The sequence below is a fragment of the Mytilus galloprovincialis genome, chromosome 1 (genome assembly GCF_965363235.1).
Source record: "Mytilus galloprovincialis chromosome 1, xbMytGall1.hap1.1, whole genome shotgun sequence".
In the NCBI taxonomy this organism is placed as follows: domain Eukaryota; kingdom Metazoa; phylum Mollusca; class Bivalvia; order Mytilida; family Mytilidae; genus Mytilus; species Mytilus galloprovincialis.
In genome coordinates, this window is record NC_134838.1 from 109,257,881 (window position 1) to 109,274,692 (window position 16,812).

Sequence of the window (16,812 nt, forward strand, 5' to 3'; positions counted from 1 at the left end):
GGTCTGGTCCTGAACAAATTTCACCCTTTGTTTTTTTTCTACCTATTACGGTTACGGTGTTGGAACGATAACAAGGTTTTTGGGTTTCGGAGGGATAACTCCGAACCGACAAAATATTTCGACTAACAGGGTGAGTTCCAGATAGGTATTCATGACACCGATACAAAGTGTGAACATGAAAGCGACACGTCTTATGGTTAACGCGGCTAAATTTGTCAAAGTTTGGCGGAAAAAGAATAATAATAATAATAATAATAATAATAATAATAATAATAATAATAAACAGAAGAAATACAGTAAGGTCTTTCCCTTTTGTAAAAGGAAAGACCTTAATTAGTGCAATTAAATTGAGACTACAATAAATTAGACTATCTACTCATATCACCAGGATTAAGTTATAATATACATAACAATATAAATAAAAATGTGGCAAGTTTGATAACAACATAATATAAATCTCATTTGAATATAATAACTATAGTATGTCATTGCATATTTAATAAGAAAGAATACATATTAACTATCACAATTCTTGCTTTTACTTTAATTTCTGGGAAACTTGACCCTTAAGCAGAATTGCCTTTCTGTATATGATGCTTAACAACCACCTTTATATGTAAATCAAAGGAAATTATAGAAATATAGAATGTAAAATAATTTAAGGTAGCACAATACAAATGTTTTGATAAATTGCTCCCAACTTACTTCAAAAATCAAACCTAACATTTCAAAGATGAGGTAAAATAAATGTGGAGTCTTATAATGCAAATAGTAGGAACATTTCCCTTACTTAAGGGACACCATGATTTATTCCTGAATTTTTTATATTCTCCTTTATTGTTTCATCTGTTTTAAAGATCAAACTTTGTAGTATCATTTTTACGTTAAATAATGGGATGTAAATTTGTGTCATTTTTTTTGGATCCCATGAAATTGACTTATTTGATCTGCTCATTGAGTCAGGGTGATAATGCTTGTATAACATTATCATCTTTGAGTCTGATTGGTGGTACTGGAATGTTTAATTTTGATATCTGTTTGATGGTCTTTGGAATGTTTAATTATTGAATCTACTTGATGGTCATTGGTTGTCAAATTATTGCATGTTATAATATTGTCCTAGAATGTTACTTTCTTGTGCTATATTTATACAATAGAAATATTAATCAATATTCAAATAAAAAGTTGTTATTCTAGAACAGCACAATTTCTTTACAAATTTACTTACATGTTTACACAAGTCAAAAGAACATAATAAATATAGAGTTAAAAGCAGCACACTGTACGACAGAACAATGTGAAACATGTTGTCAAATTAATATTCTTTGGAAATGTATTGTATTACAGGGTTCCTTTCTTCAAAACCAATAAAACAAATCAATTAATGCAGTAATAAGTATGGAGAGTGTTTTTGTAGATCTGTACTCTGCATTTCAAAAACATCATCTTAATAACTCATGCAAGAAAAAGAAAAAAATCAAAAATATATATTAAAAATGTATAGTAAGAAGTTGAATATAAATGAGATTAAGCACAATATAATTGGATTTCATTTAAAATTTAAATATGTAAACAAAAAAACTTAATAAAGAAGTCATAACTGTTAATGCTTTACTCACCTACAAAAAAAGGAAAATACAAAAAAGCCATAATTCAGTAATAATCAGAACAAGGTGATGAAATTATTGATGAGCAAAGAAAAAGTGTTAGATAAGGCACGCAAGGTCCAAATTACTAAAACAAGTTGTAATGCGATGAAAGTATTGAACAAAAACAAATATGTATAACATATATCACAGATATATAAATCTCAAGAGATTCGATTATGGCAGGTAGTCCTATTGTATACCCAATATGAAAACACAGTAAAGCCTGATACAAACATGTCCTATTTCAAATGGAAATATCACAACATCAACAAATCTTCATATCTTTATACTACAGGATTTTTATACAAGATTTTAATAATCCAGTAATGGAATAAATGAATAAGCATGGTTCAAGTAAAGCTTTTAAATTCCAGGTATTGTAAATTTGTAATTAAAACGTTCTTCTGACATACAGAAATCCTCTTTCCTTGTACATATATCATATTCTATAGTCATAAAACAGTTATTTCCTGAATATTTACAATATTCTAGCAATATATTTTATCATCTTCCCATAGTGTTATTCTTTCCCTTAAAATATGATGTTTATGTCAAAATTTCACCTTTCAAGATTAACATTTTAAACAACTCTTTGTGTTAATAAATTCCAATATTTGTTATCCTTGAAATCACTAATATCTTTAAATCTCATACTGCAATAGTTTTAGATCAGAAAGGTGTTGTTTCCTCAACAAGGATTTTAATGGTATCTGGGAAAATTTATTAAATAACAAAATTAAGAAATGAAAAATATATAGTATTATGCAATTAAACTCTATGAGTACTTAATACTTTTCTATTTATTTTGATTTTTTAGTCATAAAAGAGATTGCATATTGAGGAAGGTTAACAATATTATGCATCTAATCTCAATGGTATATAATTAAAACAAACTTGTAAATGGTGTAGTTGACATTGAAATGTAGATATATGACATACACTATTCAAAAATCTTGGTTAGATACACGCTTAACATCTGAGTATTTGGAAAGCCACATAATCTTAAATTTAAGGGCAGTTATTAAAATAGTTGTTGCGTCTCATATGATAAATCTAAGCATTGCACTCAAACTATTTAACTTCACTAATTTACACTCAATTTTAGAATTTTAAGAATTTTGGAACTTTCTGTCTCTACTAATTCCAACAATTCTAAAAGATTCATCAATTATTATTAATTTAAGGTTAATTTTCTCTTTTTACATTGGACACATATAATATATAATCAACATATAACAAAACATAAGAATAAAAACAAAACATAACAACAAATAACTAAATAACTTCTACTACAAAAAAAAAATTCTAATTCTGATATCCCATGCATAAAAATATGACAAATAAATAAGTTCCAACAAATAGTATATGTTGCAATCACATGATCAGAATGATTATCAATTACTTCGAGTGAGGTATTAATTCAAACAAAATATTGAGCATTCATAATTTGCTATCAATAGACAACAAATACCTTTTTGATATGTTATAAAAAAAAGAGGTACTTTTCACATCAACCCATGACAAAAATAATTAACACTATGCAAAACTAGGAATTTGATAGCACAACATATATGGCAAGCCTGGAATGTTTTGATTTTTACTGACCATAAAAATAAAGTTCAAATTAGCTGTTTCTTCTTGATCAAGACAACAATATCTAATGAGATTCTGTAATGATATAGGTCAAAGCAATCACATTTAAAGAGATTCTGCAGTAATATAGGTCAAATCAACCATATCTAATGAGATTGTACAGTAATATAGGTCACAGCTACCATATCATATGAGATTCTGCAATAATATAGGTCAAAGCAACCATATCTTATGAGATTCTTCAGTAATATAAGTCACAGCAACCAAATCCTATGAGATTCTGCAGTAATATAGGTCACAGCAACCAAATCTAATGAGATTCTACACTGATATAGGTCATAGCAACTATATCTAATGAGATTCTGCAGTGACAATGCTGATAATTTGTCTATTGAGACTAATAGTAGTCAAATCTGTTTTAGTCCAGATCCAAAGTTCCATGATATTCATCTTTTTTCTGGTGATACTCTGTTGCTGTATTTTCTTGTCAAAGGTGGTGTATAGTCAGGTGGAGGTATATAAACTTTATCTTTTGTTTCATTGTCATAATCAGGGGGTGGAAACTGAAATACATGAAAAGTAAATACTATTAGCCCTATTAATTGTTAAATATTACTAAATATATTATCTGTGAAAGTTCTATTCTACATGTATATATATGCAAAGGAAAATATTCATTATTTAAAAAATATATAAAATATGTATTATCAATTTCTATCCTAAGCATGCATTAGGTGGTATATCATTCTTATTGTTTACTTTCCCTTCAAATTTCCTTAATTGTTTAAATTAAATTACATAAAATAACTAAAAAAAGTTCTAAAGTTTGTTACTAAGGTTGCTTTACTTTAAGCAGAGATTAACACTGTAAACAAGAATATCAGTACAGTAATACAAGTACAATATACTGAAACATTAAATAAATTGAATATTTCAATGAATATCAATTTACATATTTTTTTTCGCTCTGAAAGCAATAATTGTAAGCAAACAGATAAGTGAAATGATAGTCTTTACACAAAGCAGAGTTATTTAGTCCTTTAAGCATATAATGCTGAGTTAACTGTAGAAATATATTAGGATTATCATTATTATATTATTATTATATATTATTTTTTAGCTTCCAGCTTGGATATGAAAATATTCTCATTGTATATTTTTACAGTCACACCTTTTACAGTCAAACCTGGTTTAAAGGGCACTCAATAAAACAGGAAGCTGCTTATAATGGGCAGTCCAAGATGCCCCCCCCCCCCAACCTACTTCCCATATAATTGTCCTTGATATAAAAGGGCACTGTCATATGTGGTAAGATTTTTGGTGGCAAAATGGACTGAAAACAATTTTTTTGGTCATTAAAACTGTTTTGATTTTTACCTTTAGCCTGAGCCCTTTCTTATACTTTTTACAAAGTTCGTGCAGTTTAACAATTGAAACATGTTCACTTTTGCTGTAACTTCTGGCATGAATTTTGCCATTTGAAAAAATATACTTTCAAGTCCTCAAACGATTGAAATCATGTGAAATACTTTAGAACTATCTACCACCACTATTATTGATTGTTTTTTTATTTTGAAATGATGATTATGAAGGGCCCAATTTAAAACACTCTTTAGGTATTGGGTATTTATTTCACAAATACAAAACAGAAAATATATGAGTACATTTTTACATTTTATCACCTAAGTGTCCATTATAGCCAGGTTTGACTGTTTAAGAAAATAAAGCAATGAAATTGAGGATGGAAATGGGGAATACATGTGTCAAAGAGCAGATAACTGCCAAGGCCACTAATGGGCCTTCAATGCAGCAAGAAAACCTGTACTACATCATACATGATAAAAGGGAGATAACTGGCTTCAAATTTAAATTTGTTGGTTTAAAAAAGTTTCTAGAAAGGGCTAAAATTGGATACCTTGAATTATAGCAAATCTAATTCTTTAAAACAGAACAAAATCGTCACAAAAAAAAATTCTAACAATCATGACAATAAAAATAACTATCAAAACAACATTTTAAACAGAGCATGCAATGATTATTGTTATATGAAGAAGCTGATATGAAATTCTAACAATGACTTGCACACTTAAATAAACAATTAAAACAACATTTTAAACAGGGCATGCAATGAGTATTGTTATATGAAAAAGCTGATATGAAATTCTAACAATGACTTGCACACTTTAATAATCAACGTTCCTATGTGACTACAGAAAGATGAAAACAAAAGATAAATCTAGTCTTGTCCTCTACAAAATCAAAAGTGTCTGGGAAAGATTGTGAATCCATTCCACTTTCACCCTTATACTAACTTCAAGAATAAAGACATTGTCAGAATTAAGCCATACACAATTATAACTAACTTGCCTAGCTGTTAACACTCATAATGTTGTAGATTCCTAAAATCAGGAAAGCATGCTTATAAAACATATAAACTGCAAAACAAATATTATCCTGACAACTCTCATATACTTACTTATCATTACATAGTAGGGGCCTGAAATTATTTATATTATAAAATACTGTACATGTAGTCCTATAATTTAAATGCAATACTTCTATTTTTTGATTTTTCAAACCATTCGTTATCTGTTTTGATGATGATGACATCCAAATGTGAGTTAATTTAAATCCATATCCTTCATTACATAATTCATCAACAGATTTATACTATTTATAATATAAAGGTTTCTTCTTTTAAAACAGACCAAAGTAGACCTATCTCTTTTACTAACTGTCTGATAAAATTGTTTATCAAATAAAATTAAAAACTAATAATCAAAGTTTAGGTATACTGAATTAGAATTAACATGGAAACTAATTCTGACCATCTGGGCATGAAAAACAAGGTGAAGGCAATAAAATGCCTAGAAAATATAGTCATATTATAATACCAAATTCATTGTACCATAAGCTTTTGTCTGAAATGTATTCAATGTTATTTGGCAGAATGTATGTTTTTGTTTACCCTGACCACATGAGTAAGTAGATGAATAAAAAGTCCATTGTAAATTAATGACTGATAATTTCCTCATTAAGCTACCTCAAAACACACTTGTTAATGCTTATTATCTAGTACTAGAGATATTTTCCAGCTTGACACAAAAAGTCTACCTTAAACCCATGCATGTCCTTTATATAAAGGTAATCCTCTCATCCAAGTTTATTTAATCCTATATTGTAGATGCATCTTAAACCAACATTAGTATAACATGCAAAGAAGGTAATAATAGTGACCTGATTTTACTTTCAGTAAAAGGGAATCAATCAATAACTTTTGATGATTCTACAGCTTGAGATATCAACTTTCTTGTCAACTTGAACAGTAGTAAATAAAGAGATTAAAAAGAGCAAATTCAAACCTGTTTAGATGAACTAATTACTAACTTCATGTACCAATACTTTAACTTTTCAAAATATGGGTTTAAACCAGGGCTCAGTAGATAAAAACAACATCATATGATAGTATTTTGTAAAACCCTAACCAATACACTTTACTAGTAACTTATTGGCTATAAATAAGACTTTCCCCTTTAGTCTTTTTGTGTCTATCTAGCCTAGGATTGATAATTACATGAAACTTTTGTAATGCTATTAAGCTTGTTAAGATGACATGTAATAGACTATTGTTATGATTTCTACAAGCACTTTAATAATGCTAATGTGGATCAATGGTAAAAAGTTCTAAACTAGAAATGTGGTGACCTGTGTGTGTGCAATTTAAATAAACAAATTATGCATTCTTTTCAGAATTAAATCATAGATTTAAAAAAAACAATTTCCCTAAACATTTTTTTGTAATAAAGCTATATATAATATTGCTGAACAAACATAATGAAGGGGGCAGGACCTTTTTCGGGACATCCGGATCAGGTGTTTTTAAGCTTGGGATTTCTGGATTGACCTTTTCGGGATCTGGATTTCTTTTTTAGATTTTTGGGAAGTCAGGATTTATTTTTTTTTTAATTCGAGAACTCATGTTTTTAAGCCCGGGATTATGGGATCAGGACCCCTCCAACCCCCCTCCATAATCTGCTTCACTAGAAACTTTATCAATATTAGCACATTATTTTATATAGCAAACCCTCTTAAAACAACAATTCAATTGTTGATGTGTTCCTTCACAGCTAAACGAATTAAAAAGGAACAGATTTTAAGTTTTGAATTAAACACAGATTAAAGATACAGTAGTTTAACAGCTGACAAAGATTTTTTGCTATAAACCCTTCCCCTACTTAACAAGGATGAAAAATCGTCATACGGAAATGTAAAAATGCATAGGATGACTGGCAGTGACTCCCTAGTGATGAAGAATATTACTTAGATTACCTGTTTTTCCATGGCATAATTATCTACCCCATTCTCCTCATCTCTTTCTTTTTTATCATGCTGATATCGTCTGTCAGCCGAAAAGTAGGCACCAGGCCCAATCATACTCAATAACACTGGTAAATAGACTAATCCATGGAACAGACCAAATATCACAACTAAAAATAGCACCTGAAAAAAATAAAACTGATGTAATAATTTTTGACCAAACTGACAAAACTGTTGATACAACATGGGCCATACAGAAAGAAAAAAAAATAGACAACATGTTAGCAAGAGCGTATGTTTCCTTTTAATATATATCCATTAGTAACATATAAAGCAAGCCTCAAGAGTTGTTAAGCTTATTAAGTTGCAGTCTCATAGGTGTATAACTCTTTTAAGACTTGATGGTAACTTTTTAGACTAAATATAGATTACCTTAAAGAATGTAGTAAAAACATAGCTTTTACTGACTGCCAACAAAACAAAGGCAAGGAATGTACTGAAACCACCACTGATAACTGGTCCTCCTATTTCTACTAATGTAGCTTTCACTCTCTCTAGAAAATAATACTACAGCATAAATACAGAAATTTGATGGACTATTGTATATAACTTCAAGTACATATATATATGAAAGTGAACATCACAAAGTTCTAAGATAATCGCCTTATCAGTGAAGTAGTGCAGAAGGAAATTTAACTCAAGATTCATGAAAGAATGATTTAAGGGTTACACCCATAATCCTCTAGAAAATGAAAACTTCATCTACCGGTACATGATATACCTGATAGAGTAACTAACAATAATTAAACATATTCATAGAAAGTATTGTTAGTCAATCAAACAATCAACTATGGTCAAATGCAATCATTTTTTCTAGTCTAAATTTTACACTTTAGTTATACCCTAAACTGAGTTTAAGATTCCAAATTTCAGATAATTACTAGAAACTCAGAATTGTTTGTGCCCATTTATGATTGCAATTCTTTAACAGTAGACAAAAATGCAACATTTATCATTCAGATTTCAGAAATGCATACAAATAATACTATGAACATTTTTAAATGCAAGTTTTTATTCTTGCAAAAACCTATCAAACTAATATTTGTGGAATTATAAAACATCTTTATTTTGCTCATTATTTGTCTTTTAAAATGTACATACCATTTCTGCCTCCTTGAAAAGTCATAAAACAATGACCTATATGTGCTGAATAATCAACAGCTAAACCAATGGCAAGGATCAACTGTACACATGTGACAACATCAATAGTCAGACCCCAGAAATGCATAAAACCTCCAACATTAACCTAAAACAGATAATTAATTTGTCAACAGCTAACACAATTGATATGCTGTGCAGTACAAACCTAAATGAACTTTAAAACAAGAATGTGTCCAAAGTACACAAATGCCCCACTCGCACTACCCTTTTCCATGTTCCATGGAAATTGGGTAATTATCTAATTTGGCATTAAAATTAGAAAGATCATATCATAAGCAACAAGTGTACTAAGTTTCAAGTTGATTGGACTTCAGCTTCATCAAAAACTACCTTGACCAAAAACTTTAACCTGAAACTCCCACTTTCATTTTCTATGTTCAGTGGACCGTGAAATTGGGGTCAAAAGTCTAATTTGGCTTAAAAATTAGAAAGATCATCTCATAAGCAACAAGTGTACTAAGTTTCAAGTTGATTTGACTTCAGCTTCATCAAAAACTACCTTGACCAAAAACTTTAACCTGGACGGACGAACGGAACCACAGACAGACGGACGGACAAACGGAGCCACAGACCAGAAAACATAATGCCCCTCTACTATTGTAGGTGGGGCATAAAAATAAAATAAAAATGTAAAAAGTTAACCACGACAACGGACAACGATGAAAGGACGACAGACGACGGACGCCAAGTGATGAGAAAGCTCACTTGGCCCAAAAAATTAAGAGTTTTTTCTACAATTTATTAGTGATACATTAAAGATTGAAGATTTTAATTGTGATACATGTACCATAAACTGTTTGAAATAACTGTGATAAAAATAATGTAGAAATTATGAAATAAACTTACAAAAGTTAATGCAACACAGGAAAACACCATCAAACTAGTCCATATGTTGGCAATGAGGACCAAACAGATGATAAACACACAAACTGCAGCCAGAGCAATGTTACGGTACAATTCCTGTCGTATAACCTAAAAAGACAATAACAAATTAACACATACAGATGTTAAAAATATTAACACATCTTTTTAAACTATTAAACTTCTGTCGTATATTCAAATGGTTGTGTCCAACTTGTTTTTAAAATTTCCTCATATAAAGAAACTATAACTGTCAATTCATTTATGATTTGCACAAATCTGCCAAATAAGCTTATGCAGTCCATCACTCTATATCAAACTTGCTGCATTTTGTCATTGTGTGTATTCTAAAAAAAACTTATCAACATTATGCTTCCTTAGAGGCTGTCATAAGGAATTTTCAGGGTTCTTTTGTGTCACATATATGTACTAAACTTTTATTATGTACAACCAAACACCTGTGCAGGATCCATACACTCAACATTCATCTTTGGCTTAAGGTACAAAAATCAATCATGTTATCACATCTGCAATTTAGATGTAGGGATTTAGGATGGCAGACTAAAGGGTTCTAAACAAAAAATAAGAATAAACAAGATTTCTTGCAAATAAACATTCAGAAATCTACAGTACCTTATTACTTTCCCATGTAAGATATATTTGACTGTAAGGATAGCAGTCATTAGCAGTTATCCCTGGGTAAGGGGAGTGGAACTTACCTTGTTACTTTCCCATGTAAGATGTTTTTGACTGTAAGGATAGTAGTCATTAGCAGTTATCCCTGGGTAAGGGGAGTGGAACTTACCTTATTACTTTCCCATGTAAGATGTATTTGACTGTAAGGATAGTAGTCATCACCAGTTTTCCCTGGGTAAGGGGAGTGGAACTTACCTTATTACTTTCCCATGTAAGATGTTTTTGACTGTAAGGATAGCAGTCATTAGCAGTTTTCCCTGGGTAAGGGGAGTGGAACTTACCTTATTACTTTCCCATGTAAAATGTATTTGACTATAAGGGAAGTAGTCATCACCAGTTATCCATGGGTAAGGGGAGTGGAACTTACCTTATTACTTTCCCATGTAAGATGTATTTGACTGTAAGGATAGTAGTCATCACCAGTTATCCCTGGGTAAGGGAAGTGGAACTTACCTTATTACTTTCCCATGTAAGATGTATTTGACTGCAAGGATAGTAGTCATCACCAGTTATTCCTGGGTAAGGGAAGTGGAACTTACCTTATTACTTTCCCATGTAAGATGTATTTGACTGTAAGGATAGTAGTCATCACCAGTTATCCCTGGGTAAGGGGAGTGGAACTTACCTTATTACTTTCCCATGTAAGATGTATTTGACTATAAGGGAAGTAGTCATCACCAGTTATCCATGGGTAAGGGGAGTGGAACTTACCTTATTACTTTCCCATGTAAGATGTATTTGACTGTAAGAATAGTAGTCATCACCAGTTATCCCTGTGTAAGGGGAGTGGAACTTACCTTATTACATTCCCATGTAGGATGTATTTGACTATAAGGAAAGTAGTCATTAGCAGTTATCCCTGGGTAAGGGGAGTGGAACTTACCTTATTACTTTCCCATGTAAGATGTATTTGACTATAAGGAAAACAGTCACTTCCAGCTACCCCTGCTACTAAACTCTGTATTCCATCTAAAACATTAAATCCTTCCACTGTATCTTTAACACTGGGATGGTAAAATGATATTTTAGAGCCCTGAAAAAATAACATGCAGTTAGTTATTATCAATTTATTATTTAAGGAATGACTGTAATATTTTTTCTGTCTATGAAGAAATAACATCAAAAATGTGGTGCACACTGAATAACCAGTGTAGTACACGGGTTATTTAAAGTGTGCACCACATTTTTTATGTCATTTCAAATAAGCAGAACAAATATTACAGTTATTTCTTATAATTCAATTCTTTAATACATTTTAAACTGGAGTAAATCAGGAAAAAACATTGATGATGTCACGGTCACATTACAAAATTGTGTCTATGGGCTTATAAACAAAACAACGTCAGCCAATCAGAAGATGTGTTACATCCAAAATTAAATTATTACTGCTTAAATCTGAAACTCTGGTTTATTTTGTGATTTGCTTAATTGTGGAAAAAATACCTGATCCCACCTAAAGCATTATTCAAATCCTATTTATCTTCACAATTACATGTATTTAAAAACTTTTGTAATGTGAACAAAGTCAAGTAATTGCTATTCTTTAATAATTTAATTTTAGATGTAACACATCTTCTATTTGGCTGACGTTATTTTGTTATCAGCCCAGAGACCTAATTTAGTCATGTTACCGTGATGTCATCAAAGTTTTTTCATGGTTTTTGACGGTTTAAAATGGAATTCGGAATTAAATTATAAGAAATGACTGTAATATTTGTTCTGCCTATTTGAAATGACATAAAAAATGTAATATTTAAATAACATAAAAAATTTGGTGCACACTGAATAACGCGCGTAGCGGGTTATTTAACAGTGTGCACCAAATTTTTTATGTTATTTCTTCATAGACAGAAAAAATATTACAGTCATTCCTTAAATATTGCATTATCATAAGATTTGATTTGAGACTTAAATGTTAATAACAAAAAATAGTTGTACTTACAGTAAGTCCTAAGACTGATGATGTATTTGAAAACTTGAGATTTCTAGAAAACCTCAATCCTGTTGACTCTGTGGTTACAAACTGGTGCAATAAATCATAAAATTTAGTGGAGTCTAGGGGATATTTTGTTGTTCCTAAAAAAGTAAATATGATATGGAGAAAACACTCTCAAGAATACTCATAGTACATGTAATTATTTTTATTTTCTAGTACTTTAAAAGTTTCATCAAAGTATTTAGTTCTACATATCTAATTTTATTCATATAAAGCATTTTTTCAGCCAAGGAACATCAACATGTCTAGAAATATTTGCATTTGATGAACTTGTATAATAATTTTTTGATTCTACAATAGTTCTAGCTCTACTTCAATTTGATATTTGAGTCATTGTAAATATTTAATTCTGAAGCATTCAAGCTTGCTTTAACATTTGTCTCTACTGAGTCAAAAATATATTCTTGTCTTTTTTTGCCATCTGCATACAAGATTTTGGGCCTAAAATATACCCATGACTAAACATGCATAATTTTTATTTCAAAATGTTAAGGTCTTTCTTATGTCTTGTACATTTTTGTACTGATTCATATTGTTCTCATGTTAATTACCATCAATCTGAGCTATAACAGATGCATCCGATGTGGTTGACAACCAGTCTGTATAGGAATTAAACCAGCTATCCACAGTTCCATTAACAACATAATTACTGGCTGTTAACTGTGTATATAAAGATTCCATTTCTGTTTTCTTGCCGAAGTAATCAATATTTTCTGAAATAAAAATAATTTATTTGCAATTTTTAAACATTGTATTAGCAAAATGAAATTTTCTAAACTGTGTCATTACAAGCTAAGCTATGCATAATTTATCCAATTATGGAAATTTCTCTCATTAAATTTACTTTGCTTATAACAAGGAAAACATTATTAAAGCATTTTAAGTCATATAGTGTATAGCAGCAATCAGTTGTCATGGACAACTAGTATGGTCTATAATACAACTTAAACAATTTTAAAATTAATGAAATGCTTTCTTGCATAAATGAATTTTGATCAGTTAAATTTTTAAGTAAATCTAGAAACATAAGAATGGTTTTTCATCTAAAAATTACAATAAATCAGTTTTCATCTTAAGCATATTATGAATGGCATCCCTATTTAATCTAAATTTCAATTTTTGCCTATCAATTATTATTCACATTGATTTGTTCCTTATGCATAATTCAGATTTGTTTGTAAACTTTATAGTATTAAAATATTCAACATATACAAAAACCAGGTGCTCCGCAGGGCGCAGCTTTATACGACCGCAGAGGTCGAACCCTGAACAGTTGGGGCAAGTATGGACAAAACATTCAAGCGTGATACAGCTCTGAATTTGGATTGTGATCAAATTTTTGACATTATATGGATTTTTTACACAAAATTAATGTCAAGATTTTACAAATCAATTAAAGATTTCTTCTTCAAACTTATTTAAATCTAAAATTAAATAGTTGACACAGCATAGGTTTCTGACACAGAATGAATGTGGTCTAATGAACTTAAATTTTTTTTTTTGCCTTTGAGCAATTCACTATGTTGTTGAATATTAATCCTCTCAAAAAAATGTTTGAAGAAATTTTCTTTTTATTTATGAAATCTGAAATGAGAAAAATTTAACCCCCCCCCCCCCCCCCCCCCATTTTTTTTTCACATCCCCCTTTCCCTTTTTCCAAAACTGATATCAATTCAAATTTCTAATGGAGTTTGCAACAATAGCTACTCTTTTAAATACATCATAAAATATCAAAATGTAAAATAAAGTGCTTGTTATCACTGAATGGTAAAGATTGGTTGGTAGTAAAAGTGAATATACATTGTATATTGTATAAAACAATGATTTAAGTTGATTCAACTACTATTCTGGACAAAGAAAGATAACTCCAATTGAAAATTTCTTTCTATTGCACAATATTGTGCAATTAGATATTTCTTGCTATTGCGCAATACTGTGCAATTGAAAATATTTGCTATTGCACAATACTGTGCAATTGAAGATTTCTTGCTATTGCGCAATACTGTGCAATTGAAAATTTCTTGCTATTGCACAATACTGTGCAATTGAAGATTTCTTGCTATTGCTGAATACTGTGCAATTGAAAATTTCTTGCTATTGCACAATACTTAATATAATAATTTTGGATCCTGATTTGAACCAACTTGAAAACTGGGTCCATAATCAAAAATCTAAGTACATGTTTAGATTCAGCATATCAAAAAAGCCCAAGAATTCATTTTTTGTTAAAATCAAACTTAGTTTAATTTTGGACCCTTTGGACTTTAATGTAGACCTATTGAAAAACGGGACCAAAAATTAAGAATCTACATACACAGTTAGATTTGGCATATCAAAGAACCCCAATTATTCAATTTTTGATGAAATCAAACAAAGTTTAATTTTGGACCCCGATTTGGACCAACTTGAAAACTAGACCAATAATCAAAAATCTAAGTACATTTTTATATTCAGCATATTAAAGAACCCCAAGGATTCAATTTTTGTTTAAATCAAACTAAGTTTAATTTTGGACCCTTTGGACCTTAATGTAGACCAATTTGAAAACGGGACCAAAACTTAAGAATCTACATACACAGTTAGATTCAGCATATTAAAGAACCCCAATTATTCAATTTTTGATGAAATCAAACAAAGTTCAATTTTGGACCCTTTGGGCCCCTTATTCCTAGACTGTTGGAACCAAAACTCCCAAAATCAAACCCAACCTTCCTTTTATGGTCATAAACCTTGTGTTTAAATTTCATAGATTTCTATTTACTTATACTAAAGTTATGGTGCGAAAACCAAGAATAATGCTTATTTGGGCCCCTTTTTGGCCCCTAATTCCTAAACTGTTGGGACCTCAACTTCCAAAATCAATCCCAACCTTCCTTTTGTGGTCATAAACCTTGTGTTTACATTTCATTGATTTCTATTTACTTATACTAAAGTTATTGTGCGAAAACCAAGAATAATGCTTATTTGGGCCCTTTTTTGGCCCCTAATTCCTAAACTGTTGAAAGCAAACATCCCAAAATCAATCCCAACCTTCCTTTTGTGGTCATAAATCTTGTGTCAAAATTTCATAGATTTCTATTTACTAAAACTAAAGTTATAGTGCGAAAACCAAGAAAATGCTTATTTGGGCCCTTTTTGGCCCCTAATTCCTAAAATATTGGGACCAAAACTCCCAAAATCAATCCCAACCTTCCTTTTGTGGTCATAAACCTTGTGTTAAAATTTCATAGATTTGTATTCACTTTTACTAAAGTTAGAGTGAAAACTAAAAGTATTCGGACGACGACGACGACGCAGACGACGACGCCAACATCATACCAATATACGACCAAAAAATTTTCAATTTTAGCGGTCGTATAACAAGAATGTGTCCATCGTACGTACATGGATGCCCCACTCACACTATCATTTTTTATGTTTAGTGGAAAGTGAAATTGAGGTAAAAACTCTAATTTGGCATTAAAATTAGAGAGTTCATATCATAAGGAACATGTGTACTAAGTTTAATGTTTAATGTTGATTGGACCTCAACTTCATCAAAGACTACATTGACCAAAAACCTAGGTGGAGCATAATTTTTTTTTTCTTATCTTAGACATAATAAAACTTCTTTCATCTTCTTTTTGAAGATGTTGACTATAAAGGGATCATGCTGGGATTTGAACTTGATCTGTAACTTGTTGTGATAAAACTATAAACAAATAATCAAATTAATATCTTCAAGCATGACAAAAAAAATGTAGAAAACTGATTATTTGAGTGAATTTTCTAAGTCTAAGGACCACACTGACTGACTGACTGGAGGAGGGATACATGAAACTTGGTGCAAATTTTCAGATACTTTATAAAAGGTAATTTTCTGACGACAATTTTTTTGAGGCAAGTCTAGTCCCTGCCATATATCATTGAGATGGACAATTAGCCACACTACACTTACTACAATAAACTCCTGCCTGTTCTTGTCCTGAACTGAAGTATTTGTCTGATGCTGTAAGGTAATCATAGGCATAAGAATCAGATGGAAGGAACCATTTCTCTTCAAATTTCTGTTCTAAATTAACTGTTCCCCAAATAGTCAAACCAAACAGTCCAGCAGTAAGTACCAGGACTACTATCTGAAAAGAAGAGTTCAAATTTGAATGGAAGGTGTCATTATTTCTTCTTTTACTCTACATCTCTTTTCATGCTGTAGAGATTTATAAAATGTATATGAAAAATTTTACCATGTTAACAGATTAATTCAATACTGTGAAAGTACTTTAATTTGTGGGTATCAATTTTCATGGTTTGAGCAACATTTACATGTTTGTGGGTTTATAAATTCGTGGATTTTAGTTTTCCTAAAAAAAAATTGAAACCATTAAAAAACGAAGGTTACAAATTGTCTTGATTGAAGGAAATTGTAAAGTAAACACTGACCCATGAAAATCATAGTGATCACACTAATTTAAAACGGAGATAGGGTGATCAACAGATTAA

The 16,812-nt window shown here is 30.5% G+C and overlaps 1 protein-coding gene across 5 annotated transcripts in view; it reads right to left on the bottom strand.

Moving 5' to 3' along the window:
- Positions 1 to 2,282: 2,282 nt before the first annotated feature.
- The window catches only part of LOC143050581 (patched domain-containing protein 3-like), a 47,915-nt gene continuing 33,385 nt past the window's right edge, over positions 2,283 to 16,812 (bottom strand). Inside the window, exons 11-20 of one of the 5 annotated variants that reach the window (XM_076223834.1) lie at positions 16,271 to 16,448; positions 12,885 to 13,046; positions 12,280 to 12,413; positions 11,221 to 11,370; positions 9,627 to 9,752; positions 8,721 to 8,865; positions 7,992 to 8,113; positions 7,572 to 7,742; positions 5,610 to 5,641; positions 2,283 to 3,805 (exon numbers count right to left, since the gene is read on the bottom strand). In XM_076223834.1, the coding sequence (XP_076079949.1) occupies positions 5,624 to 5,641; positions 7,572 to 7,742; positions 7,992 to 8,113; positions 8,721 to 8,865; positions 9,627 to 9,752; positions 11,221 to 11,370; positions 12,280 to 12,413; positions 12,885 to 13,046; positions 16,271 to 16,448 (1,206 nt within the window). In that variant the 3' untranslated portion in view covers positions 2,283 to 3,805; positions 5,610 to 5,623. Of the gene's footprint in view, positions 3,806 to 5,605; positions 5,642 to 5,718; positions 5,740 to 6,479; positions 6,560 to 7,571; positions 7,743 to 7,991; positions 8,114 to 8,720; positions 8,866 to 9,626; positions 9,753 to 11,220; positions 11,371 to 12,279; positions 12,414 to 12,884; positions 13,047 to 16,270; positions 16,449 to 16,812 lie in introns of all 5 variants that reach the window. The other 4 variants (XM_076223835.1, XM_076223836.1, XM_076223833.1 and 1 more) reach the window with 4 other exon arrangements.